The sequence below is a fragment of the Myotis yumanensis genome, unplaced genomic scaffold, assembly GCF_028538775.1.
Source record: "Myotis yumanensis isolate MYYU_CA2020_CCGP unplaced genomic scaffold, mMyoYum1.0.hap1 SCAF_1, whole genome shotgun sequence".
In the NCBI taxonomy this organism is placed as follows: Eukaryota; Metazoa; Chordata; class Mammalia; order Chiroptera; family Vespertilionidae; genus Myotis; species Myotis yumanensis.
The window spans coordinates 195,352,289-195,377,852 of record NW_027223752.1 but is presented as its reverse complement, the minus strand read 5'-3'; the positions used below and the strand labels follow the sequence as shown (position 1 = coordinate 195,377,852).

The following is a 25,564-nucleotide window of genomic DNA, read 5'->3' as shown; positions in this document are numbered from 1 at the left end:
GGAGTGAACACACTCTGTAAGTGCCACCTTAAGGTATAATCAGAATCCAAACAGTTCTTGCCGTCTTTACTGCTGCCTCTCTCGTTCTGTCACGAGCTCTAACGTGGAACTTGTAAGTTAGGAGGTCTTATGTCCTTGACCCTCTTCAGGCTGTTCCTAACACAGCAGCCATCGTGCTTAGAACATAAGCAAATCCTGCCATTCAATGGCTTCCCATGTACTCAGTGTACAAGCCCAAGTACTTCTAGTTCCCTTAGTGCTTATTACTCTTTAAGATACGGGGTAGTTTACTTATTTATGTTGTTTATTGTTATCTCTCTTAGTAGAATGGAAACTCCATAAGTGCCGGAATCTTTGTCTATTTTATTCTCAAGTGTGTCATCAATACCTAGGAATATGCCTATTAATAAATTTTCAGTATTTGTTGAAAGAATGAATGACTGGGCCCCCAGATATATCATGATAATTATCTCCTTTGTCACTGTTTAATGAGTTTATGTTGGCCATCCCTACCTTCGTTCTCCTTTCCCCTACCTTACTCCACTCCCACTTCAAACCATTATGCTTTCAAACCACTGATGCTGAAATGAACTGGTTTTATGAATATGTATTAATCTCTTTGTCTCCCAAAGAGATTTTTGTTCTTAGTCAAACTTGGACTCAGTAAATTTATGCTTTTTTTTCTTGTGTCAGCTCCCCTTGCCTGTGATGAGTTCTGTGAGAACATGATTAGACCCATGTGTGTGAGCCAGGGGTGAAATCTTGGCCTTTCAGAGAGAGGAAAGCAGTGTTCTGACTAACTGTAACAGGATCTGAATCAAAACAGTCACTGGGTTCCTAGTGTAAAATCACATTCTCATTTTTTAAAGCCAATGTCTCCATTCCCTGGGATTGGTCATATTCTGGCTCTTGGTGCTGCTGCTTTCATGCTGTGAAAATGAACTGCTCTATTTTCTCAGGCTCCATAGGGGCATTAAGCATTTGATTTCTTCACAAATAGAACAGAGAAACAGGACCATAGAATAACATTGTGGACACATTTGACAATATTTATTTAGTGAGTAAAAGAGTTAGACCTTTTGTTACGTTGTCTGCTCTCCCAGTCAATAAATGTTATTGTGACCATTGGGCAATGTTTGAAATCAGCCTATTCTGGTTATGGGGATATTCATTACCTTCATGATAATGTGTAGCAGATTATAAACAGTTATTTTCATCTACTATGAAAGGTGAGAAATGGTCTTCTACATAGCCTCTCAAGGTTGCTTTTAGATCTTTCGTCTACATATGCTGAATGCTGTCTAGGTGAACAGCATACTGCTAAGCAGTTGAGCAGAGACAGCACAATGCCTGCTATTAAGGTGCTTTTCTTGCTTATGTTAACACCAACCAATATCCCTATTGCTACTATTACCACTTATTGAGCTCCTATTATGCAGCAACCACTGCAAGATGCTTTGCTTCTGTTATTTCATTGAATGGTTCCAATACTCATCAAAGTAGATGTGTATCTCTGTTGTTGATTACAAAATTGGATGCAGAGAAGATAAGTAACAATAAACAAGTAATAAGTAAGCAGTCATACATCAAGCTAGAAGAGGTGTAATGTGGTCGCTTGGGGTTTAATCGCTAGGGTGAATAATAGGACAATGAAGTCACTTCACTCAAAGAGCTTACCTTTTAGTAGAAATTTTTATCGAGCAAAGCGAGTTGGTTTCTTTGACTAATCTTAATTCCCACCGGGGGCTATGACTTGATAGCAATATGAGTATTTTCTTCATGTGGTTTTGTTACTTCTTCCCACAGAAAGGAGCTGGATATCACCTGGATCTCTTTTGGGTGGCCATCCTCATGGTGGTGTGTTCCTTCATGGCTCTTCCATGGTACGTGGCTGCGACTGTCATCTCCATTGCTCACATCGACAGTCTGAAGATGGAGACGGAGACCTCTGCCCCTGGAGAACAGCCCAAGTTTCTTGGAGTGAGGTATGTGAAGTCAGAAGAAAGTGACTCTACAGAACACCGCATGCACACATCCACATGTCAATCATAAGGAAATGGGAAAATATGGAGGAGAAAGGGCTAGTGATGATTAATTTATTCCCGTACTTCCTTTTCTAGAAAGGACTAAATTTTTCATCAGAGAGTCCTCAATAATTTTTTTTGAGTTCGCTTATGATAACTAAATTTTCTTTGATATATGAAAGGCTAAGTGATACAATGTAAAAATGCAAACAGGTCATTCATTTCTTCAACATGCAGGTCCTTCTGATGCTGTGGTACTGACTCTAGCATATCATATATAAAGACCAAACCCTTTCGTCTTTTAGCCCTTTTGAGACTCCCTAAAACTCTCGAGTCGGCTTATGATTTTTAAGATTCTATGAAGGGAAAAGAATTCTTATTTTCCAGTTCATTTTTGATCCCCATAAGCCTGAGAAACTTTGACCTTTGGCTGTTAAACTTGAGTAGCCATGAAGGACTTTACAGGACCTTTATATGCTGTTGTCTACTTTTTACAGCAAACCCTGCCCCTCAGTGCTGGGGTGAATAGCTCACATGACAGAGCCATCGTTTCCCACGCCACAACAGTGGGTGATTCTTTCTTGGGGGCCGGGGGAGGGGGTGTTTTATGGGAATCATATTTGTTAAAAAGTACTTTTGTTGTTGTAGATTTGGAAATTAGACTGATGAGATTTTATTGCACTTATGAAATTTCCCTGAGCTGTTTATTAATTAGAATGTGGGACAATGTAATATCTGTCTCCTGTGAAAGAAGGTGTAATTACACAACAGTTCAAGTTGTTTAAAAAATAAGGGCTTCAAAGAGGCCCATAATTGTTGGGCCAAGAGCAAGTGATTTTTTTTTTCTTTCTTGATTTTAAAAGGAGCATAGGATTTAGCAGAATCAGTTTCCTCTTGATGAATTAAAATCACATATTGCAATAGTTTTAAGAGAATTTTATATTTATGTTGAGCTTATATGCTGTCCTTGAGGTATTAATTACATATGATATCAACACCTTTGCCATGTTAGCCAAACATTGATTCGGTCAATGTATAGTCTTTTTTGAAGGTGGAAAAACAAGAGGTAGATTGGTAATCTTTTGATTTGGTTTCAGGGAACAAAGAGTCACTGGAACACTTGTGTTTATTCTGACTGGTCTGTCAGTCTTTATGGCTCCCATCTTGAAGGTAAATATGTGAAATATTTCGTCCTTTTCCAATACTGGCAGATAACTGGTATGTGAAGAGTAGAATTTCTTGTGAAACATCTGCAGGACTCTCATTAGTTCTATAACGCACTGAAGCAGTGGTCAGATAGAATGAGGACTTTAAAACTTTCATCTTGATTTTATTCTCACTCCTATACTCTATCATTATTGTTATTATTATTGTTGTTGCAATTAGTTGGTTTAAACTATATTAAATTACCAATATTCCAACCTTTGACCTATGAAAATGGCAACTGCATATGATTCACCTGATTTTCCTCCACCCCACATATTTTATCCCCTTAGTTTTCTTTTATCCTTTCTTCCCATCACTTTCCATTTACTTTCTCTAATTCCCGCCCCCTTTTCTCCCCATAATAGACTTCTGGATAACATGAGTGACTCAGGATAATCATTTTGCAGATTTTCTCCTATTCTTAACCATTACTGACTATTTCTACTTTCTTTGAATAAGAAGGCCTAATATTCACAAAGGGTGAATACAGTAAAATTATTAATTTATAATTAGAAAACTTAGAATTGAAATTTTTTCAAATTATAAGAGAAATTTTATTTAGAAATTACAGAGGTAGTAGAAGTGAGACAGTGGGGCTGTGCAGGCTCAGGGAACAAGTTATAGAAGCAAAAGAAGGGGCCTTGGAGCTTAGAGGAAGGAAAGGCAAAGGTAACGTGCCTCGGGGGGAAGAAACGGTGGTCAGGAAAAGCTTGGACTTGCTCCCGAGAGAGAGCACATGCCTAGAATTGAATTTTTGAAGAAGGGAAATGATATGGTAGGTTATTTAGAAAGTTATGAGTCAATATAAAGGTTTGATTGATAGGGTGAATGTCTGCCTAAATAGATAAATATAAACTACATGTGAAAGCCTACTTAGAAACAGAAATAGGACTAAAGCAGGTTCAGATTAATACATACTTGTCATGAAACTTCCCGTTTTCTTTTGTGACACAAGCATTTTATTTTCTTGTGTATCATATAAACAGTACTAGCCAGTTATTGATAATTTGTATCTTATGCTTTGAACCACAATGCAAAGCACCACAGTCACCTATAAACCAATAGCCATAAACAACTGTTAGCAATATCCTTCCAAAGTTTTTTCTGACAATTTTTTTTATTTTTAAACAACTCTAATTTATAAGGTTTTTAAAATGCGTATTTAATTGCACAAGTAATGAAATAGTACACTCTTGTAAAGAATTCAAACAATACAGGACAGATGGTGAAAGGCAAAAACCATCCATTTCTCTCAGGTTAGAACATTATATGTCAATCGCCAATCAGATGAATTTGAGAACAATGAAATTATAAATTCTTAACATATAGATAAGATTGACTTTGCCTTTAGGATACTTAGATTAATGCATAAATTATGCACAAAATACCTGGTGAACAGTTAAAAGATTTAAATATTCATCTTTCATCCTTGGTTTCCACAATGTCAATTAACTGGTTTAATTCCTTTTTTGACTGCAATCAGGAGGGAATATGTATCTCATGCAACACATGGAGTAGTAAAATTAAAAATAACTTTACAGAAGCCATTTCTGATTATAGAGAGAGGACCTTAAAAGAGTATAGATCTTATGTTCTATAGCAGCAATTTTCAACCTTTTTCATCTCCTGGGACACATAAACTAATTACTAAAATTCTGCCACACACCAAAGAATATAACTTTTGCCGATTTTACAAAAAAACAGATAAAATTTTGATTCACTATCAGTGAATGGCTATTGTGTTGGCTGTTGTCATCCTTTATTTGACACTGTAAAGGAAAATAAGTCAGTTCCCCTGACTAAGTAATCAGGTATTGCATGTTTTAAAATTCCTTGCAGTACAGCCCCAGCAAGGTGGCTCAGTTGGTTGAGCATCTTCCCCCCAATACCAAAAGGGTTTCAGGTTCAGTTACTAGTTAGGGTGAGTGGTGGTGGTGGGCAGCTGCTTGATGTTTCTCTGTCACACTGATATTTCTCTCTCTCTCTAAAATCAATTTTTAAAAAAATTCTTCCGACACAGATTGAAAATCCTCATTCTACATGGACAGGGGGAAATCTATTGTTGCTCTTGCCAGTGCACAGCAAGTGGTGGGGTAGGGCTCCCCAGTATTAAATCCACTGCCAAAGTGCTTTCCATTTCTGTGCTGTCCCAGAGACAGCAGCACATCAGCTGATGGGAAAATCTAGTGACAACTTTTTACCACATGGACACAGACCTCGTCTGCAGAGATCAGTTATTAGAGAGGTCATTGCTGCAGTTCTGACCCCATGTGTGAGAAGCTGTACTGGGAATGAATCTGCTCCCGGGCTCCTTGGAGGTGGGCTTGCTTGGCACACTACAAAGTTTCTTTTATGGGGTCTTTTATACTCGGCCATTATTAGACAAGGAATAATATACAAAGATCTTTCCATCAGTTCATCTCCGCCACACACACACCCATTGTTTCTTTTATTTTTGTGCTAGAGGCCCAGTGCACGAATTCGTGCACCAGTGGGGCCCCTTGACCTGGCCTGCGGGATAAGGCCGAAACCAGCTCTCTGACATCCCCTGCAGGGTGCAGGCCAGGCTGAGGGACCCCACCAGTGCACGGTCGGGGCCAGGGAGGGATGCGGGAGGTTGGCCAGCTGGGGAGGGACTGTGGGAGGGCTCTAGGATGTGTCCGGCCTGTCTCATTCAGTCCCAGTCGGCTGGACCCCAGCAGCAAGCTAACCTACTGGTCGGAGTGTCTGCCCCCTGGTGTTCAGTGCACGTCATAGTGACTGGTTGACTGTCTGCCCCCTGGTGGTCAGTGCACATCATAGCAACTGGTCAACCAGTCTACTGTCTGCCCCCTGGTGGTCAGTGCACATCATAGCGAGTGGTTGAGTGGCCTTAGCATATCATTAGCATATTATGCTTTGATTGGTTGAATGGATGACCAGACACTTAGCATATTAGGTTTTTATTATATATGATTATTTATTTTCATTAGCACAAAGTCAGATGTGTTTAAAGTTCTTTAGTTGTTACAGCAAATTGGAGACTCTGTCAGCTGAGGAATCATGTGTGACTCCAAAAAGACACAGAGAATAGATACTGTATAAGTTGCTATTTTTCAGATGAGATGCAAAACTCACATTTTCAACAACACTTCCTGTTTTCTCACCATGCACCCAAATATGGCTGAAGAGGAATTAAAGCTGAAAACATTTTTGTTCTTTCTTTTTCAGTGATTCTTTTTGCCTCGGATATGCAAAGCACCTTAGTATCTACAGGAACAAATTAGAATGCAGAGAAAGGAAAAGGAGAGATGTAAGGGATCAAAGGGATCAGTGAGCATGAGCTCACTTTTCCTCTGACTTCCCTTAAGTGATCCAAGCTTTGCTCACCCTCATTAAGCTGCTAGAGTCCATAACTGTGGCTCTTTCCACCTCCTACTTTAGGTCAATGCAAAGAGTCATTGTAGGGATCAGTGAAAAAGGCAGTCCAGCAAACAGTTTTATTAGGCAAGACTTTGCCCAAAATGTGGGACATGAAATTGTTTTGTTAATATAGTTTCTAACATATTGTGGGAAACCTAGATTTAAAAACAAGAGTAAAATAGTATAGCAATGACTACTGTGATTGTTTCTTTAAGTAATTACAACTATTCTTTACTTTAACAATCATTGCTGATAAAGTCAGCTAATTTTATTTATTTATATTTATTTTTTTTAATAAGTTTGTTTTCATTGATTTTATAGAAAGAGGAAGGGGAAGGGAGAGAGAAAAAAAATCAATCGACTGCCTACTGCATGCCCTCTATTGGGGATCCAGCCGACAACCTGGGCATGTGCCCTGACCAGGAATAAAACCAGGACCTTTTGGTGCATGGGAAGATGCTGAACCAACTGAGCCACACCAGCCAGGGCAAGGCAGCTAATTTTAGACCACATGTCCTTTTTATCATTAAAGTGTGATGTCATATGCATTCACCACAGAACTGTTGTATCTCGTTTGAAAAGTCAATGCAGGAAGAAGGAGATGTTAAGGGTAGAGTTAAACTAAAACCTAAGTTACACGTGAATCAGAGTTACAATTAAAAGCCAAGATTAACAATTAACCTCAGAATTTACACAGAAAAGCATGATGGGAGTTACCTTGGAGGAGGGAAACTTCCCTCCCTCCACCCTCACCGTGTGACTGTGTGTGTCTTAAAGAAACAGGTGACACCTTTAGAGAATGGTTTTGCTTAAGAGTTTGCCTTAAAAGGCAGATCAAATGAATGGGATCGAGAGAAATGTGTGCCTTTTACTTTTTAAAATGAAACGGCTCAACATGTAATCCCTCACAAGTTTAATGGCCTCAGATGGTCCTGGTAATTTTCTCCCATGCATTAAGCTGTAGAGGAAGTTGTTTCCTGCCCCTGCTTAGGCAGGCTTACTTTGAACATGAAGTTTATGACCTCTGTTTTGATCTCTTTGCCAAAATCTGTCTTTTTTACATGGAAGAATATAAGGAATCATAGTGTAGTAGCTTTATTAAGTTCACAAGGATACCCCTTGACCTTAGCCAGCTACGTCTTACATGTCTCAGATCTCACTACCGATTTAGTGCAGAACTGTTGGGAAGCAGGCATAACTGGCTTCCCAGGCTGGTTAAACCTTTCGGATGTGTGTTTCTGTTTGGGAGACTAAAGAGCAGCGAAAAGATGAAAGGTAGCTTACTTTTCTCATTCCTCTGGCAAGCCTAAAGAAATAAAGATCGTGTAAAGTTCACTGCTACCTCTGTTGCCTTTGCTTGAAGTAGTTTATCCACAGGAGGAGTGTTGGCCAGAATTTATCTTTCAGATTGGTTTAGTGTTCTAAAATGTGAAGGTTAGCAAAGAATTAGTACTTGGCAAACATTGGTTGAACTCCTACAATATGCCACACACCCTGCTCATTAACAGGGAAATACAGATAAACAATAGTGATGATGATGATGATGATGATGATAGTGATTGTAATAGTAGCTTCCATTTATTGAGCTTGGTATTGGACTAAGGGCTCAGTACAGATTTTTAACGTTTAGTTCTCCAATAACACTTACAAAACTATCTTAATAATTGCACTCATTTTTCAGATAAGAAAAATGATGAATAACCAGTCAGGTCACAACATTCTTAAATGGCAGAGCCAAGATTCGATCTTAGGCAGTCTGGCTCCAAAGGTTGATTTCATAACCATCAGAGTTTACCTCCTTTTAAAATAAAACAGTACTTACTGTCAAATAATTCATTCAGTTTCGTTTCCCATGAGGTGATCTTTTCCAGCCTCTTTGATCCATTTTCCAATTCTCTCATGTGGAGAGAAATGTGGCATTTTCACAAACTGATCGTACCTCACTCCACAGTTTCTTCAATGACGAGGGAGCAGTTTACAAGTCAGCAACTTTCATATTAACCCAGATTTGTAAGGCTTAAGGGCATTGGGATGTTATTTTAATAACATGTTCCTAAAGGCAGCTGTTATAGTTGAAAGGGCAATACTGTAGATCTTAAATAAAACCCAGGCTTCAAGTCTGACCTTTGCAGCAATCCTTCTGGTCTATACTCCAGTCCGTGTCCTCCCCCCTTCCCCTCCCCGACCCCGGAGGGACCAAAGAGAGTTGTGCTTTGCAGCTGCAGGCTTTTGACTTGGCAGTGCAGGTCCTGATAATGACATCAATGCCACATTTATCAGTTATTGAAGACTATTAGGCAGACCTATGCTGTCTGATTTCTGTGCCCATGCTCTTAAATAGGACTTTGTTCAGAGTTTTATACCCCACCCCCTCACCCTCTACCCCCCCCCCACCCCCACCCCCGCCACACACACACACACACACACACACACACACATACATTATTTTGCTGGGAGGCCTCATTCCTGTACTGAAGTCTGTGCTGTGGATAACTACAATCTATCTTTCTTATTAGACTTACCCTTTTTGCATTTTTTCCTTATGGAAATAATCTAACACTATCAGAAAAATCAAAGGGAAGGAGAAGTGAAAGAAAGTGGAATGACAGTCACCAGAATTTGGTCATTTCAATTACCTAGTCTGAATCTGACCTAGTCTCAATATGTTCGTCTTCATTGACTTCATCTCAGTTTCATTATTCTATCTGGTTGTAGGATCAAGCACGTAATTTTTTCATTTTTATGTTTATTAAAGGCATTATAATATTTTTTATAATTATACTTTTTGGCTTTCTGGGTATGATTGATTAAATAATTTTCTTTGCATAATTTTATCATTTGGCAATTCTTATTATGCCTATAAACCTAGTATACCTTGTGTTTTAATTTCTCCTGTCTTGCTTTGTAAAAATAGGTCTATCTCCTCTTACTAGGTATATTATTTTAACTTAAAAGAGGATCCCATCTTTTAAAAACACGTTCTTCTTTCCATCCCCGGGCAAAATTTTTGTTGTGATGAATGATTCCATTGTAATGAATTTTTAAAGATTGACCTCTGATGTGACTCATTAACCAAATCCAATAAGAAATATCCTCTAACTCAGTAATTCTGTTAAAATTTATCAAGATGTCCACACTGGAAGATTTTTATTGAGACACTGCATGACTGTACAGAAAATGGTGAATTTCACAAGGCATCTGTATCACAGTGAAGTTGGCCGAAAATCTAATTAATAGTCTCTCTTGTATGTACTGTTTCCTTTTCACAATTGGATCATTTTTTAAACCATCTTCATATCTGAAGCTGTTTTCCTACCCATACCCCATGCCGTTCTGAGTTATTGGTGAATTCTGATTTTTTTTTTTTTTTGTGGTAGATTCAGTAACATTTGTCATCATAAGTTCAGAAAGAATAGGCCTGGGCACAAGCACAGCTTGCCTCCACTTTGGCATTAGAACCACATTAGAGAAAATATGAGCGAAGCCAAGGTGAGGGGTGGACACAGGGCCATGATCACCTTTGTGATTACTTTCCTTCAAGCCAGGAGAGCACTTTATACAGATTAAAAAGTAACTCCTGCAGGGCTTCTAACCAGTTTCCCATGAACTGTATGTCTCTTTTCCCCCCTCCCACCTTTCTTTTCTCCCCAAGAAATTAGAAATAAAATGACAAGAAGGAAATCATCCTGTATTAAGGAACAATGGCAGTGCCCCTGCCTGTGGAACGTATTTTAAAGATTAAGAAAGGAGTCACAGCGATAAAATGGTGCCGTTGTTAGTTTCATTTCTTACTTTGTTGTTGTTGTTGTCAATTTATACAGAGTAATGGCAAGGAATGGAGCATTCGCATTCTAAAAGGAATAAAGGCACGTGTCAGAACTCCAGTGGCTGGAGCGTGATGTGCTCACCTCTTTGTGGTGACTAGTGGGCATTACAGCACACAGGGCTCCCCCACCACTCACACCATCCCTCCCACCTCCTTCAACGTTCAATGTCATCTACTTTTCTTTGAGCTGAAGGTCAAATTACCTATGTTAAAATTCTTAGTCTTGTTTAGAAGCATGTGATGTTTTATGGACATAAGTGTATTTATTCCATATAAACTTAACAATTCCTCTAACAAACCAATAACGATTGGAGATCCCTGTGATATTTTGAAATTTGCTATTTCCCCAATAGTGACCAAAGGCTCTCATACTGATACTGAGGTACTCACAAAGAAAGGCTGATAGAAATTGTGCATCACTTAACACATGCAATAGTTCTTTAAAATGACTCTAAAGTCATTCTGTTTTCTTGCACAATAGCCTACTTTATGTAGATGAGGTAAGATTGAGCTTAATTGATTGTGGTTTTAGCTTTGAAAACTCCTGAAGCTACTTGAGCTCCTTTTCAAAATAGAACCTTGGGAACCTTGGTTGGTGCAGATAGAGGACTTCCCAGAAGCTCATCCTTGACACGCTTCATCCTTGGAGTCCTAGGGAATAGGACTAGGAATAGGTAGAACTTTCAAACAGCACAGTGGAACGTCCCAGTCCCATTGTTAAACTGCTTTGTATAATGTAAAAAGACTCCTGCTAATTAAAGCATGAAATGTATTAATTTAGTTCTGAAAGCTGTGTATTAATCCCTGTGTGGAATTAATTGCTTGCAGATGCTTGATGCTCCTTTCAAGCAGTGTTCTCATTAGTGAGTTCCCAGTATTCCTGAGGAGAAGAAAGGGGACAGTCGTTTGATGCTTTAGTTGAAAGAAGCATTTAAACACCAAGTAGATAGATCATTTGGTAAAAATTATTAAGGAAAAAAATCAATAGACTGTTGGGCAAAGAACTTGGCCTCAGGAGTGAGGTGACCAACCCTCTGCCCCTCTTTCTACCTCACAGCTCATGCAAACATCTGGCTTACATAGTCATTCCTTTTAAGGTGAAAGGCAAACGGACTTTTTCCCCATTAAAAAAACTACTTATTAAGGTCATGCATGCTCATTGTAAACAAATACAAACAGGCATCAAATGAAAATTCAATGTCTCCTTCACCTCCATCTATTTCTAGTACAGAGGGTTGAAGTTTGTCAATGGTTACTAAAGCACACTAATTAGAGATCATTATATTATTACGTTCTATCTTTTAGTTTCAGATTTAGCTTTTATTTAAACTACCCCTCTCCATTACTGTATTTGCTATTATTATTATTTTTAACTGGTCTCCAATTTTTTTCTTTCCTAGTTTATTCCCATGCCTGTACTCTATGGCGTGTTCCTGTATATGGGGGTAGCATCCCTTAATGGTGTCCAGGTAAGTTTTCCATAGCCACCTAAGCACGGTCAAGTTTTCCTAGTAGTAAGGCTAGTCCAGTAATCAATCTCTGAAAAGGAAAGTGCTAATTATTTGCTAAGTTTTTAAAGTGCATTTATTTTCTACTTTCTCTACCATTATCTACTTTTCATTTTCTGATTTAATTAACAAAGTTAGCTTGTGTTAACAAATGTTATCATACATACCCATTCTTAAAACAGGCTGTTAAAGGTCATGTGATCAGGAAAGTAAGAGAGCTATGATCTACCTTCCTTTCTTCTTTCTTTCCTCCCTTTCTCTCTCTCTTCCTTCCTCTTCTTTTTTTCTTTTCATCTCAAAAAGGAAATCAACCCTTTCAGTGTACTCTTCAAGATACTATTTGCCATTTGCCTTTACCTATACTGAGAACAGGTTCTTCTTATGTGATGTACTTTTTATATGACTGGATTCAGTGATCAAAGTTTTGAACCAATAAAAGAATAAAGTCAGTGTGGTTTATGTATTACTTTTGTTGAAATCTTCAGCTATTCACAACTTTGGTAAACTGTCCCCCTTTAAAAAAAAAAGTCATTAGAGAAAACTTTGTCTTTCCATTGAGGTTTAATTTAATTGGCACTGGGAAACTGGAAGTCCTTCTGCTGATTTCTGGCATCTTGTTAGCTGAAGCCTTATTTAGCACTTAGTAACATTTTAATGGGAAAAGACAGCATGTTCTGCGAACATCCTAACAATTTATTTAAACCCGTTCATAATTGTCCTTGCTTTCATTTCATTTATTGAGTTTAGATTAATTTAGCTTTATAGTCAGCTAGAGCTGGACAAGTAGCCAGACTCCCCAAAAGAGAAAAAGGCTACTTTATTTTTCCTTATTTAGGCCCATTAAGTAGAGTAATTCACCATTTGGTTATTTGTTACAAAACACAAGGCGGTTTTCAGAGATTGGACTAGATGACGATGCATGCGTGTTTATTTGTGCCTATGAAACTTTGGGGCAGATAAATGTATCAAAATATTATATTTGTTCCTGGCATTGTATATATTGTTTACTCTCCTAAGTGGAAAGATGTGAAAATAATGTGACCTCCAAACTAATAGTGCTTATTTTTGTTTAGCTTTGAAAGGTCAGTCTAGATAAGAAGTTTGATTGTATGCATTCTAAGTGCTTGATTGATGGTTAGAGCTCCGTACATGTTTATTAAATAGAGGAAAGACATCTATATCACAGTGACGGGGAAACCCTTTGTGAAGGGAAAGATAGTCGCGTTCTAAAACTCGGCTGTTGTCCCTATTGCCTTTTCTCTCTTTCCCTTACTTTCCTCTTGATTCTTCCTCTTTTAGAACTTCTGGCAAGATTTGATTTTAGCAGGAAATTTTGTAACCCGATCTTTATAAGCAGCAAGGCCCACAGAGACTGTTGTCTGTGATAGTCTAGTTTTCTTTTACACTTCTCCCTTCCCTCCAGAGAGAAAGCAGGGATATTATTTCAGAGTTCTTGTTGCATAATAACTCACTTTAGCAGTTATGTACTGAGCGTCTTTCATCGGAAAGACCTCATGATGGATATGGAGATATCATCCTGATAATCATCATCAGTGTAAATTCAACAGTTATTCTGTGAAGCACAGCACCTGGCACCCAGGTGCTCAGCAGTGGTTTCAATACCTGCTTATACACGATGGTGTGACAGCCTCTCCAGGATTCTGCTATCTGGTTGTGGACACTCTGAAACTCACTGTAATTAATATTCACATGGCTTTTCTCTTTTAAAAATGGCAGTGCATTGCTGAATGTGTTACTTATACCATAGATAATGTGGAGTTTATGAAAATGCCAGTGCATCCCCACTTTCAAGTTGGATACCTCCTTTATGTCTTTGAAACATCCCTGAAATGTACGTGACACATAGCTGCATCTCCTCCTCTTTCAGATCAGACAACAAAGGTAGTATAAGATGCATTAGTGTAAGATACGTTAGTTATGTGTCTTGCTTCTGCATATCATTATTAAAGTAGTCACAAGATCCTCTGTCCCAAGACTCAGAGAGTATGGATAGAAAGAGACGAACATCTAGAATTTATATTGTGCTTTGGAACTTTATTCTTGGAGGCCACTTTATCTCATATGTCTGCATAACGTTCCTGCAAAGTAATGAAAATCGGAAGACTCCTACAATGTCTAATGGTGCTGGTTAGGCTAAATTTCTGCACTCCCTGACCACTGTCCTCTGCTTGCCCAAATTACAGGGTGTGTCACTAGTGGAGAGTTGGGCATAATGGAAATGACCTCGTGCATCCGCTCTTGAAGTAATGCTGCTGTTCTCTCCTCCCCTCTGCTCCCCAGTTCATGGACCGCCTGAAGCTGCTCCTGATGCCTCTGAAGCATCAGCCTGACTTTATCTACCTGCGCCATGTCCCTCTGCGCAGAGTCCACCTGTTCACCTTCCTGCAGGTGTTGTGTCTAGCCCTGCTCTGGATCCTCAAGTCAACCGTGGCTGCTATCATTTTTCCAGTCATGGTAGGGATTTCTTTCATTGAACCTACCCATGAGGTCATACCAATATCATGTGGTTATGGTGAGATGGGAGACACAGGTATCTTTTATGTGTGGTTCCAGTTTTTTCCAGCTTTGACTAAATCATTTAGGTTGGCTCAGTTGTAATTTAAGGTTCCTCTGTCTGTGACTGTCTACACTGGACCTCAGAGTCAGACTAAGCTGAGTTCAGATTCCGGCCCTGGTTCGTGCTGGTTGGTGAAACTCCCTGAGCTGCCATCGACTTATCCATAAGATGAGGAATGTTATTCTGAGTATCAGTAATGAATATCAGATATATAGCACAACGCCCGGCACATAGTCTACTATGTGACACCAGTACACATTGGTTATTTTTAAAATACAATAGAATTTTGTACAATAGAGCCAATGTAACAAAGTTATGGCAGATTTCAGTCCAAATAATAGCGGACAAATTGGGAAACTTATGAGAGGCTATCCAGTGAATTAGAAGAAAAGGAATGAGAAGTTTTGCTTTTGAAGGTCTTGCTAGTTTCATCATGCTAAATTGAAGTCTGGGCTCTCTATCCTTGCTGTGATATGGTGAGATGTACTGGGTGAAAAGGTGAAAGGATTAAGAAGTAGACTAGTAGTTACAAGACAGACACAGGGACGTAAATGACAGCATATGAAATATAGTCATTAATATTGTAATAACCGTGAATAGTGCCAGGTGGGTACTGGAAATATCAGGGGGATCACTTGGAAAGTATATGATGATCTAACCACTATGCTGTACACCGGAAACTAATACAAAATAATATTGAATGTGAAAGATGGAAAAAGAAAATGCTAGCTCTGTGTTTGGTTTCCTTATTGAATTTTATACTTTACCATAGATTTCCATTTCTTGCAAGAAAATACATATACATACACTTGAAACAAGTCACAAAGCCATTCTCAAGTCTGCTCTGTCACCGCTAGCGCTTTGGAAACAATTTTCATACAGAAACCATATTATATTTTTTATAAAAATTCTCTTAGGATTATTATTTTGTTTTATGGTTATTTATTATTTATAATTGTGTGGGGTTTTTTTTTTTTCTCCAGGGATGCAGGGATAATGATATAAAATACTAGTGATATTAGTAATCATATTTTTTCTTGATAATCCCTTATATCTCTTTTTATCTTTTTGTTTTTATGTTATTCTGTTTTATTTTTTAATTATTTAAATTATAATTTACATTCAATATTATTTTGTATTAGTTTCAGGTTTACAGCATTATGGTTAGACAATCACATACTTTACAAAGTGTTCCCCCTGATATTCCAGTACCCACCTGGCACCATACATAGTTATTACAATATTATTGACTAAATTCCCTATGCTGTACTTTACATCCCCATGACTGTTTTGTAACTACCAATCTGTACGTCTCAGTTCCTTCACCCAGTTCCCCAACTCCCTCTTAAACTCTGTTAACTTACTGAAAAACACAGTGAGTGAGGGAAAAACTCCCATTTGCCTGTTGGTATAATGTACCTATCAATTAGTTTTGCTAAAGCCAAGAAAAGAACAAATTTAGACAGGTTAAATTTGAAATATATCTAGTAAATCACTTATTGCTTGTGCTAAATAATAAAACAAAGTTTTACCTTTATAAAGTATTTTCATCTTTTGAGAGCTTTTATTTGATCCCCAAAACAATCACATAATTTCAGTAGAGCAGATTTATTAACTTGTCTAGGAAATGAAGAAACTGAAACCCAGAGAGCATATAGGTAAAGACAACTGTTTATTTGAAGCAGAGTCATGACTTATATCCTAGCACGTACACATTTCACCGTTGAGCAAGGACAGCTTTAATGTCCCTTCAGTTAATCTTCAAGAGCTATTTATGGAATCAAAGATACGGAGTTGAAGAATACTGATCTTAGAGGCAGGCAGCTGGGCCCCTCCGTACTCTTCCTTGTTCTGGCTCAGTGATCTTGGATGCTGTACGTATGTCTATAAGCTTTAGTTTCCTCAGCTGTAAGATAGAGATCATAATATCTGCTCCTTAGGTTTGTTGTGAGAATAAGAAAATACTGCCTAAGAGTTTTAGCACAGCATCTGAAACATGGTAAGTATGCAGTTAGTGGTAGTTTTTTTTAAGTCGCTCAGTAGATTAAATGGTCTGTGCATATCCAACTGCTACCTCATTATTAATACTTTAAAGATGTCTTAGTGTACTGTATGTTGCACAGATTTTCAACAACTTGTATACTGTTTTAATTTTGAGTAATTAGAAATCATATGCAGGCCATTTTTTTCTTTAACATTTTAGTTATTTTATTGAAAAGCTAAAACATGGAAGAAAATAATTTAAAAACTAATCATTTCACATTGAGATTCTAAGTGAAATTGATTACACATTTCATTGAGCAAAACAAAGTGAGTGTCAATTAACACTTTTATAAGCCAACTTTCTCCATGAAGAAAATGTTTATGGTCCACTTAATATAAGTTCATACAAGCAAGATGAGTTCCAGCATCCTCTAGCCTTACACAAAGTAGGTTTCAACTGCCTTTGGTAGGGAAGTATTTATACCATTATGACTTCATCTGACATGGTTCCTTTCATATTTTTTATATTTATTCTTTCAGATCTTGGCACTGGTAGCTGTCAGAAAAGGCATGGACTACCTCTTCTCCCAGCACGACCTTAGCTTCCTCGATGATGTCATTCCAGAAAAGGAAAAGAAGAAGAAGGAAGATGAGAAGAGAAAGAAAAAGAAGAAAGGAAGTCTGGACAGTGACATTGATGATGTAAGGAATTTCCCAGAATTCCAAAGTAACGCTAGTTAAAGAAATGTATGTGAAAAATCAACTTTTTTATCCCTTATGTGAGATGTATGTCTGAGTTTCGAAAATGTTTACTTGTCCATGTTACATGTCAGTCTTCACCTTCCTTTACCCTTTATTTTCTCTCTTTAGTTTTTTATATTTTCTGAAGCCTTTCTTTAACAATTAATACACTAAAAATGATAAAGTGAATTCTGAAAACCAAACCAAAAAAGTCCACTACGTCTAAAGAACTCCAATCTCATAAATAAATAAAAAAGTTCACTTAGTGCTGCTATAAAATGTATTTGATTTGCTGTTGACAATCCAGGATTTAAATTTGAGATGACTCCGGTTTATGTAATAATGTTAAGCCTAATGTAGACAAATGCTGGTGCCCTCACCTCTCGTTATCTATGTTGGAGTAGGCTCTCAACCAAAGTCCTCTGCTATTGTTTTTATCTTTGCATTGGGCTTTGACATGATTTTGGATTATTTCTCTGTAACCCTTCAATTAAAAGGAAAGGGAATTGTACTGTAGGGTCTTTTTACATAATTGTAATAGTCATAGGTGATCCTCCTTCAGTTGGGTGATTAAGTTGAAAAATAAAATAATTGCCTATTTTTTTTCTTTAGGAGACCATTTCAGAGGAATACAGTTGCTCTAATAGGAGTCTGTAATTAGTGCTAGGAGAAAAGATGAGATTTGTTTAACACACACACACAGAGCCTATCCTAGTAGTCTTTGAAAAGACTGCCAAAATGAGATTTTCTGTGTGAAGATTTGTTCTGAATTTTTCAACACAGTGAAGTATCCCCATTCTAATGGGATCCCTGGGATCCCATTCTAAAATGGGAGTGTAGTTAATTTTTGCTGTGTACTATATACTTGATCATTTTGATTGATCATGCATACTTGTCTTCAATTGCCAAAACAGCTGTTTCTAGTATATATTTTTGTTCCTACTTTACATATGAGGAACTTTAGACTGAGAAATGTTAAGTCATTTTGTAAGTGCATACATGATAACAAATTCATAAATATTTGCTGATGGAAAGCTTTCCAGTTGTTCCAATATGTAGTGCCTTTCTTTTGGTGCAGTGCTAGTTTTAATCAACTCAATCCCATTAACTCAGAAGGGAGGAAAACAAATGTGAGGGAGAAAGATGGTGTAGAATTTGAAAAGTTAGCCAAGCGGGAATGATTATATCTAAGGCTTTTCTCCTTAGTGCAATGTAAATGACAATATGGTAAGTTTAATCAATATTGGGAGGTAGGGAGGTCTGTATAGTAACACCTTTCTTAAAACTTACAAATTTCTTTCACAGTCTGACTGCCCATACTCAGAAACAGTCCCAAGTATTAAAATCCCAATGGACATCATGGAACAGCAGCCTTTCCTAAGTGATAGCAAATCTTCCGACAGTGAGTAGAACTAACCTCTTGCTTCCCTGCTTTAATATGATTTGCACTTGCAGAGAAAAAACGTTAGAACGATCATTTACATTAACTTTCCTTCCATTTTCTTTTTTCTCTATGCGAAGATTTACACTTAATTATTGTTTTAAAACTTCATTTTTACATTCCCTGAGCTTCCCTTTCCTTCCTTTTATCTTAAGTTTTTGCTTGGCAGTCTTTTCTCTGACCCAAGTTATCACCAGTTTCTTTCAGTTGCTAAACTCATAACCATGTCTTTGACTGATTTTTCTTTTTCCTGCTGGTGTTTAGAATCGCGGCTCATAGGACTACATCACTGTCTGTTACTGTTTGTCTTCCTTAGGCTTCAGCCAATGACCAGATCAGCCCAAAAGAGAAATTGCAACACGGGCTCTCAGTGATTAATGAATCAATGATTAATATTGAGAATTTGGAGTAATTGATTATTTTAAATTTTATTGGCAATCATAAACTAATTAACAGAAATTTCTAGGTATGATTTACAAGATTTGTGCATTTTCTCCCTCATGTCTTCCTCCTCTGCTATTTCCAAATCACCTTTGTAACTGCACTGTTTTTTCCTTAGGTAACAGCCCGCTGGCTACGGTGTAGTGATTTCTGACACGTCGCCTTTTCTTTTGTAATCAACAGCCTCCTTAAAAAGGGGGGGGGAACCTCTGTAGTAACATTACTGAATATATCTCAAGCTTTTCCAATAGCAATTGTCTCCAAACTACTTTCACTTTGCGTTCTCGTTGGAAGAAAATGTATTTTTTAAGATCCAGATGCACTTCAAAGTCTACTGATCTGCTAAAGGCAAAAGACAGTTGAAACCTTCTCTCTTCTATTTGACAATACCACTTCAATAACAGCTTACCGAGAGAAGTTTGAAATGAATGACTGTTTATGAAAATAGGTATATGAGTTATTGATTGCTGTGTAACAAATTACTATAAAGTTTGGCAGCCGGAAACAACAAACCTGTTTTCTAACACAGTTCCTGACATTCTGAAATTCAGGAGCAGCTGATTTGGATGGTTCTGGGTCCGGGTATCTCATGAGGTTGCAGTCAAGTTCTCGGCTGGGGCTGAGTCTTGACGGGAACTGGGTTCTGGTTCCAAACTCAGTCACAAGGCAGTTGGCAGATGTCAGTCCCTTGGTCTGTGGGCGCCTCCGTAGAGCTGCTCATGCATGAATTGGCTTCCGCCAGAGCCCGTGATAACAGAGTGTGGAACCAAAGCAGGAACTGCAGTCTTTTATAACCGAATCTCAAAAGCAGTATATCATCCCTTCTGCCATATTATATTAATCATACAAACCAACCCTGGTACAGTATGGGAAGGAATTATACAAGGATATGAATACCAGGGGGCAGGGAGCATTGGAATATGGCCAGCACACTAGGTTTAAAGAATGAGAACACTCTCACCTTTAGTGTCTAATCTGAACGTAGGCTATAGGTTATAACTGAGGCCAATTTCTTCTCAATCCTGTCAGTGGGATTGAGTTAATTATTCCTTTTTAAATTCAAGGTCCCCAAACCATGTTCTAGCTTCATTATTCATCTTCAGAGCATCAATAGCAAATGAAGACTGAAAGAGAGCCCATTATGTATGTTGTCCATTGACATTGTAAGCTAGTGGAGCCCTTCCAAGTACAGTTTAAAGGCTGCTTTAGGAAAAAAAAAATCCGTTAGAATTTGAGGCTCCTGGAAAAAATGTATAGCAATTAGATTATCTAGTGCTAGTATTCTTCATTCTCTCAAGAATCCTTTAAGAAGGATACTTTGAAAGCTGATATATTAGAAATTTACTTAAGCAAATCACCCATGATCATTCTAACTGACATCATTTTTTTTTACATTTTTAAATTAATTTTAGAAAGAGAGGAAGGGAGAGAGAGAAACATCAGTATGAGAGTGAAACATTGATCGGCTGCCTCCTCCACACCCCTACCAGGGATCGAGCCCGCAAGCCAGGCATGTGCTCCGACCAAAAATAGAACCAGGGGACCTTCCAGGGCACGAAATTATGCACAAGCCACTGAGTCACACCCACCTGGGCCAAATGACATCTTTTCTAATGTCATATTTATCTTCTATAATCCATGAAAAAACAAAATTGATAGAGTTGCAGTATAAATAAGTTCCTCAAATCTTTTTATTCCCCCACAAATCACAGGACAAAATTGTGAATGCTGAAGATGTAAGGAAATCCAAGAGTAAGGATACTTGTTAAAAATGATTCGCCTCTTGCCCCCTCGCTGAGAGGAACATTAGTGGTTATTCCTAGAAAAAAAAACCTGGAGTAAAGGAAGCAAAGTGATTTTGGCTTCATCACACTAGTTAGATTCTTACCTTGATACAGTGTTTATTGACATTGTCTAAACTTGCCTTTCTTACTCTTCCCAATTGTGAAAGATGCATCAATTTCTGTGGAGATTTTTATTTTCACTCTAGTTTTAAATATTACCCAAAACTACTCTTTATGGTTAACAAAGATTTTTTTTTTCCAGGAGAAAGATCACCAACATTCCTTGAACACCACACATCATGCTGATAAAATTCCTTTTCTTCAGTCACTGGGTATGCTCAGGTAAAGGATGGCCCTGTTCCCCCTACGTTGTTCTGTGCGATGATTGCCCCACAGAAATGAAGTCAAAGGCGGGTTATTGGCAGAACACCTTGTTCTCCTTCCATTTCTCTTAAATAAATTTCCCAACCACCAAACCTTGCTCCAGTTTTCACTGGTAGAAAACCTTCTAAGAGACCTTTTCTATTTACTCTTAGAAATACTGAAATCTCTCAGTAGCATTAAAATAAAGCCCTCCGTCAATCAATGTCACCTCTTATTCTTTCTGTATCATCTCTGACTAAGGGTACCTGCATTTCCTGGCAGCTCTTCTCCAGGAGTTTCCTTCCCTCTTAACCTGGCTCTGCAGATTTCAGATCTTAGTTGGTTGCCCGGAAAGTATAATCCCTGAATATTTTCTTCATGAACGTCTTTTTGTCCTTTAAGTTGACAGTATCACCCACCTGGCAGCCCACCTTCTTGTTTGTTTTTGTGTTGTTGTTTTTTCAAATCTAGGTATGAGGGCTTAAGACATTTTTACTTGAATATCTTGACTCTATTGGTACCTTCATCCACTTCAAAATGTTTGTTTTATGAATACTGAAAGTGGAGATAAGAATTTACAGAAAACGAAGGACACATTTGGCTTCTGTCCAATATATAGACATTTGACAGATGAGAAAGGAAATCTGATTTACTTACCAGTTCTTTTCTTTTCTTTTTCCCTAGTCCTCCTAAAACTCCAGTACAAGGTGTGCCTCAAATCAGAATAGAACTTGAGCCGGACGACAATGATGATTACTGGAGGAGCAAGGGAACAGAAACTACATTGTAACTTGTTTGTCTTTCCTCAAACTAACAGATTTTGTTGTTCACGGTCTTGTTTTTTTTTCGTCTGGTTGTTTATTTTTAATTCTTGTTTTGTTTTGGGTTTTGGTCATTGGCCAAATAGTACAGTGCTCTCTCTGCTTCTCCCTAGCGTAAGGTAAAACTAAGACAGTAGTGCACCATTCCTGAAAAACAGCACCCGAAGAGTCCCCTTTTCGTTATACGCTCAGATGTATCCTCTGACAACCAAATTCCTCCATCATGCAAGACACGCACAGACCCGGTCCTTTTCCTTTCTTAACCAGAGGTCAAAAGTATTAAGGATTTTATAACACCTTTTATTCAAATACTGAAGGAACTTACCACTTGAGCTTTGGAGCTGTGCTTACTGGCTTGTCTTTCTGTCTGGCAGAACAAACCTTGATCTCCAGACAGAGTTTCCTCTCGCTTACGGAGCTCTCCAGAACTGGAAAAGTGCTGCTATTCTAATTTGCTCTTGCTTAGGAACCCTAATCCTAGAATTCTCAAAAGAAGAAAAACTAAAGGTACTTTATTCCCTGTAGCAAAACTACAGGGAATAAATCATTGTAGCAAGTGCTGGAATGTCCCTTTTTCCTATGCAACTTTTTTTAACCCTCTAATGAACTTATCTGTTGAGTACATTTGAAGAATATTTTTCTTCCTAGATTTTGTTGTTTAAATTATGGGGCCTAACCTGCAACTTATTTTTTTTGTCAATTTTTTAAAGTTTTTTTAATTACTGTAAAATAATGAATTTTTTCCTGCAGCAGGAAACCTAGTTTTGAGTAGTTCTACCTCTTATTTGTAGCTGCCAGGCTTTCTGTAAAAATTGTATTGTATATAATGTGATTTTTACACACATATACACACTCATACACACACACACATACACACACACACACACACACAAATACACAATCGTTAAGGTAAGCCAGAGGGCTAGATCAGAGGAAAAACACCATGTTTCTAAGCATCGATTTTCCCCTTTCCTTAAAAGAAATTTATCTGTTCTGCGAAGGAGAATGGGGGAGAAGGGAGAAGCTCCTATGTTATGGGAATAACTGATGCTTTGATAACAGTACTATCCAGGCACAGATGCTAATTGTATTACCATGTCCATGTCCTATGCAGTATTGTTAGATTTTGTTTTTTCACTTTGAAATATTTGTGTGTTTGTGTATATACTCTGTGTGTGGCTGGTGCATATATGTGCAAAGTCATGGACAGAGTGATGGTATGCGAAGGGCAAAGTTACCCAGCCTCTTGTGTCAGTTGTCATAAAACCCAAACCATATATGAAAAATCCATCGGAGGTCTAAGAGACTTACGGTCATGTAAATGAGGGTGAATATATTTTATTATTCAGATATTAGTAACCATCACTGATACAGTAGCCCATAATTACAATACAAAATTCATAGAAATATCAATAGACCATTTGCACATTTATAAAGTGTTTATGGCATGACAAATAGATCTGCAGAGGTGTATGTGTATACATTGTAATAAGACACACATTTTTTAGGATGGAAAGGCAATTCCTTGTGATTGGGAAGTTTAGAATACATACATGTGTATGTGTATGTGTATATTTCAAAGTACCATTTTGAAAATTAGAAAAAAGAAAATCTTTATTAATTAAATTACCATGTTATTTTAATATAATGCTTTTAATAAGTTGAATTATGTATTATGAATCTGCATTAAAAATGTTAAAATGTTGAATCCCTATTTTGGGGTCATATGGTCACGTTTTGCGGTGCATCTTAAGTAAAATAGATTGTCAGAAGAGTTCAGAAACAGAACGAAGCCACCTATTTTGGTTTCATAATATATACGTAGTGACTCCTACTTATTTTTATATTAATTAAATTATAATACTGCCCTCTTAAAATTCTGATTACAAAAAATTTATTCTGAATTAGCTGTTTCTTTTATAGTATCAGATAATCTTAAAACCTTCAATTTTATACAAATTAGATATAAATGACCTGCAGTTTTTTCATTCAAATGAAAGTGGCAAATTACTTGTTATTTATTAAAACCTCACATGCTAAATTTTGGCTTGTATTTACAACTATTCTTAAAATGATTACTCTATATTATATAGTTTTTTCATTAAACTAAGATAAAATTAGAAGCTTTCCCCCTTTTTTTTAACTGTTAGAAGCACCAATAAAATGTTTGAAAGCCATGCATAATATATTCAGCCTAACCTAAAAGCTTGTCAAATTAATGACATTTTTGTTCATTTTTATAAATTCTAGCTATAATAATTTATTTTTCTGATCATGAATCAAGTATTTGAGGATTCATGCCCCTTTCCATCCCTTTAAAAAAAACTCCTAAGACAACTTAATTCAGCCTTTGAGTAGATCTAAAAGTTATCTGCACCTCTGTGTGTGATGAATGTTCAATGACTGGTTGAAACTTACAATATGAATGTGGAACAATACGTTATGTTTGCTCAAAGGATCATAGGCATCAAACCTTTTCAATATTTTGGGACCCAGAGATGTATTTAAAAAATCATAACTTTCAGAGGAATAGAAATAGTTACCCAACAAACAAACCCTGAGGTCCTCACAGAGCCTCCAAATTATCTCTATCTCAATTGAATTTACTCATTATTTAAGAACTAACCAGATTGTGTGGTTTTGTTTCTTTGTCAACTGGACACACAGAATACACTGGTAAAATTTTACAAAGTGTTTCTCCCTGATGTGAATATGGACAAAAAAAGATGTAAGTTGTTAGAAGTAAGGAAGGAAGTAACTAAGTGTACACTCAGAATTGTTAACCGGAGCGCTTGGCTGTACACACTTATTGTTGGAAGGAAAGATCACTAGGCCTAGAGTCTGCCTTATGGAAACAAAAGGTCTCTGGCTTTGCATTTGAAAGAAAATATCTTGGAGGCACCGTTTTCCATGATGAAAGTCACTCTTCTCTACTATGTGAAACCAGGACTTGGAACCCTAATTATTTTGTGTGCCATCGGCAGTAGTGTTCCTGATTGTTCTTCCAGTCAAGCTGTGGAATGGGGTTAGGGAGGTCGATGCTTAAAGAAGTAGGGAAAAGGCCTCTCTAATCAGCCCCCTAACCTCAAAGAATGGGGGTGGGGGGGGGTAGTAATTGTCTGCCTCAGTAATTCAGGTGTGTAGTTCTATATGTTTTATGCACATGCACCAGTACACACAGAGTAAATCTTTTATCAGCTCTATATCAATGTTTAATACAGAGAACGTTTGTCTTCCGAGTTTTGGTTCTTTTTTTGTTTGTTTTGTTTTTAACTGTGTTAAAGTACTTGAATTGTATTGACTGCTGACTATCTTTAAAAAACAAAACAATTTGAGTTGTATTACAGAGGTTGACATTGTTCAGGGATGGGACAAAGCTTCCTTCAATCCTTTCATACCACTTAACGATTTTGGTGCAGGACTTGAGATTTTCTTATTTATTTCTT

At 37.5% G+C, this 25,564-nt stretch overlaps 1 protein-coding gene across 4 annotated transcripts in view; it reads left to right on the top strand.

Moving 5' to 3' along the window:
- Positions 1–25,357, top strand: part of SLC4A4 (solute carrier family 4 member 4) — a 328,200-nt gene extending 302,843 nt beyond the window's left edge. For 3 of the 4 annotated variants that reach the window (XM_070395274.1, XM_070395285.1, XM_070395260.1), the window contains 7 exons: positions 1,807–1,985; positions 3,122–3,194; positions 11,859–11,927; positions 14,268–14,441; positions 17,068–17,229; positions 21,197–21,276; positions 21,982–25,357. In XM_070395274.1, the coding sequence (XP_070251375.1) occupies positions 1,807–1,985; positions 3,122–3,194; positions 11,859–11,927; positions 14,268–14,441; positions 17,068–17,229; positions 21,197–21,276; positions 21,982–22,087 (843 nt within the window). In that variant the 3' untranslated portion in view covers positions 22,088–25,357. Of the gene's footprint in view, positions 1–1,806; positions 1,986–3,121; positions 3,195–11,858; positions 11,928–14,267; positions 14,442–17,067; positions 17,230–18,573; positions 18,671–21,196; positions 21,277–21,981 lie in introns of all 4 variants that reach the window. The other variant, XM_070395265.1, reaches the window with a different exon arrangement.
- Positions 25,358–25,564: the final 207 nt, after the last annotated feature.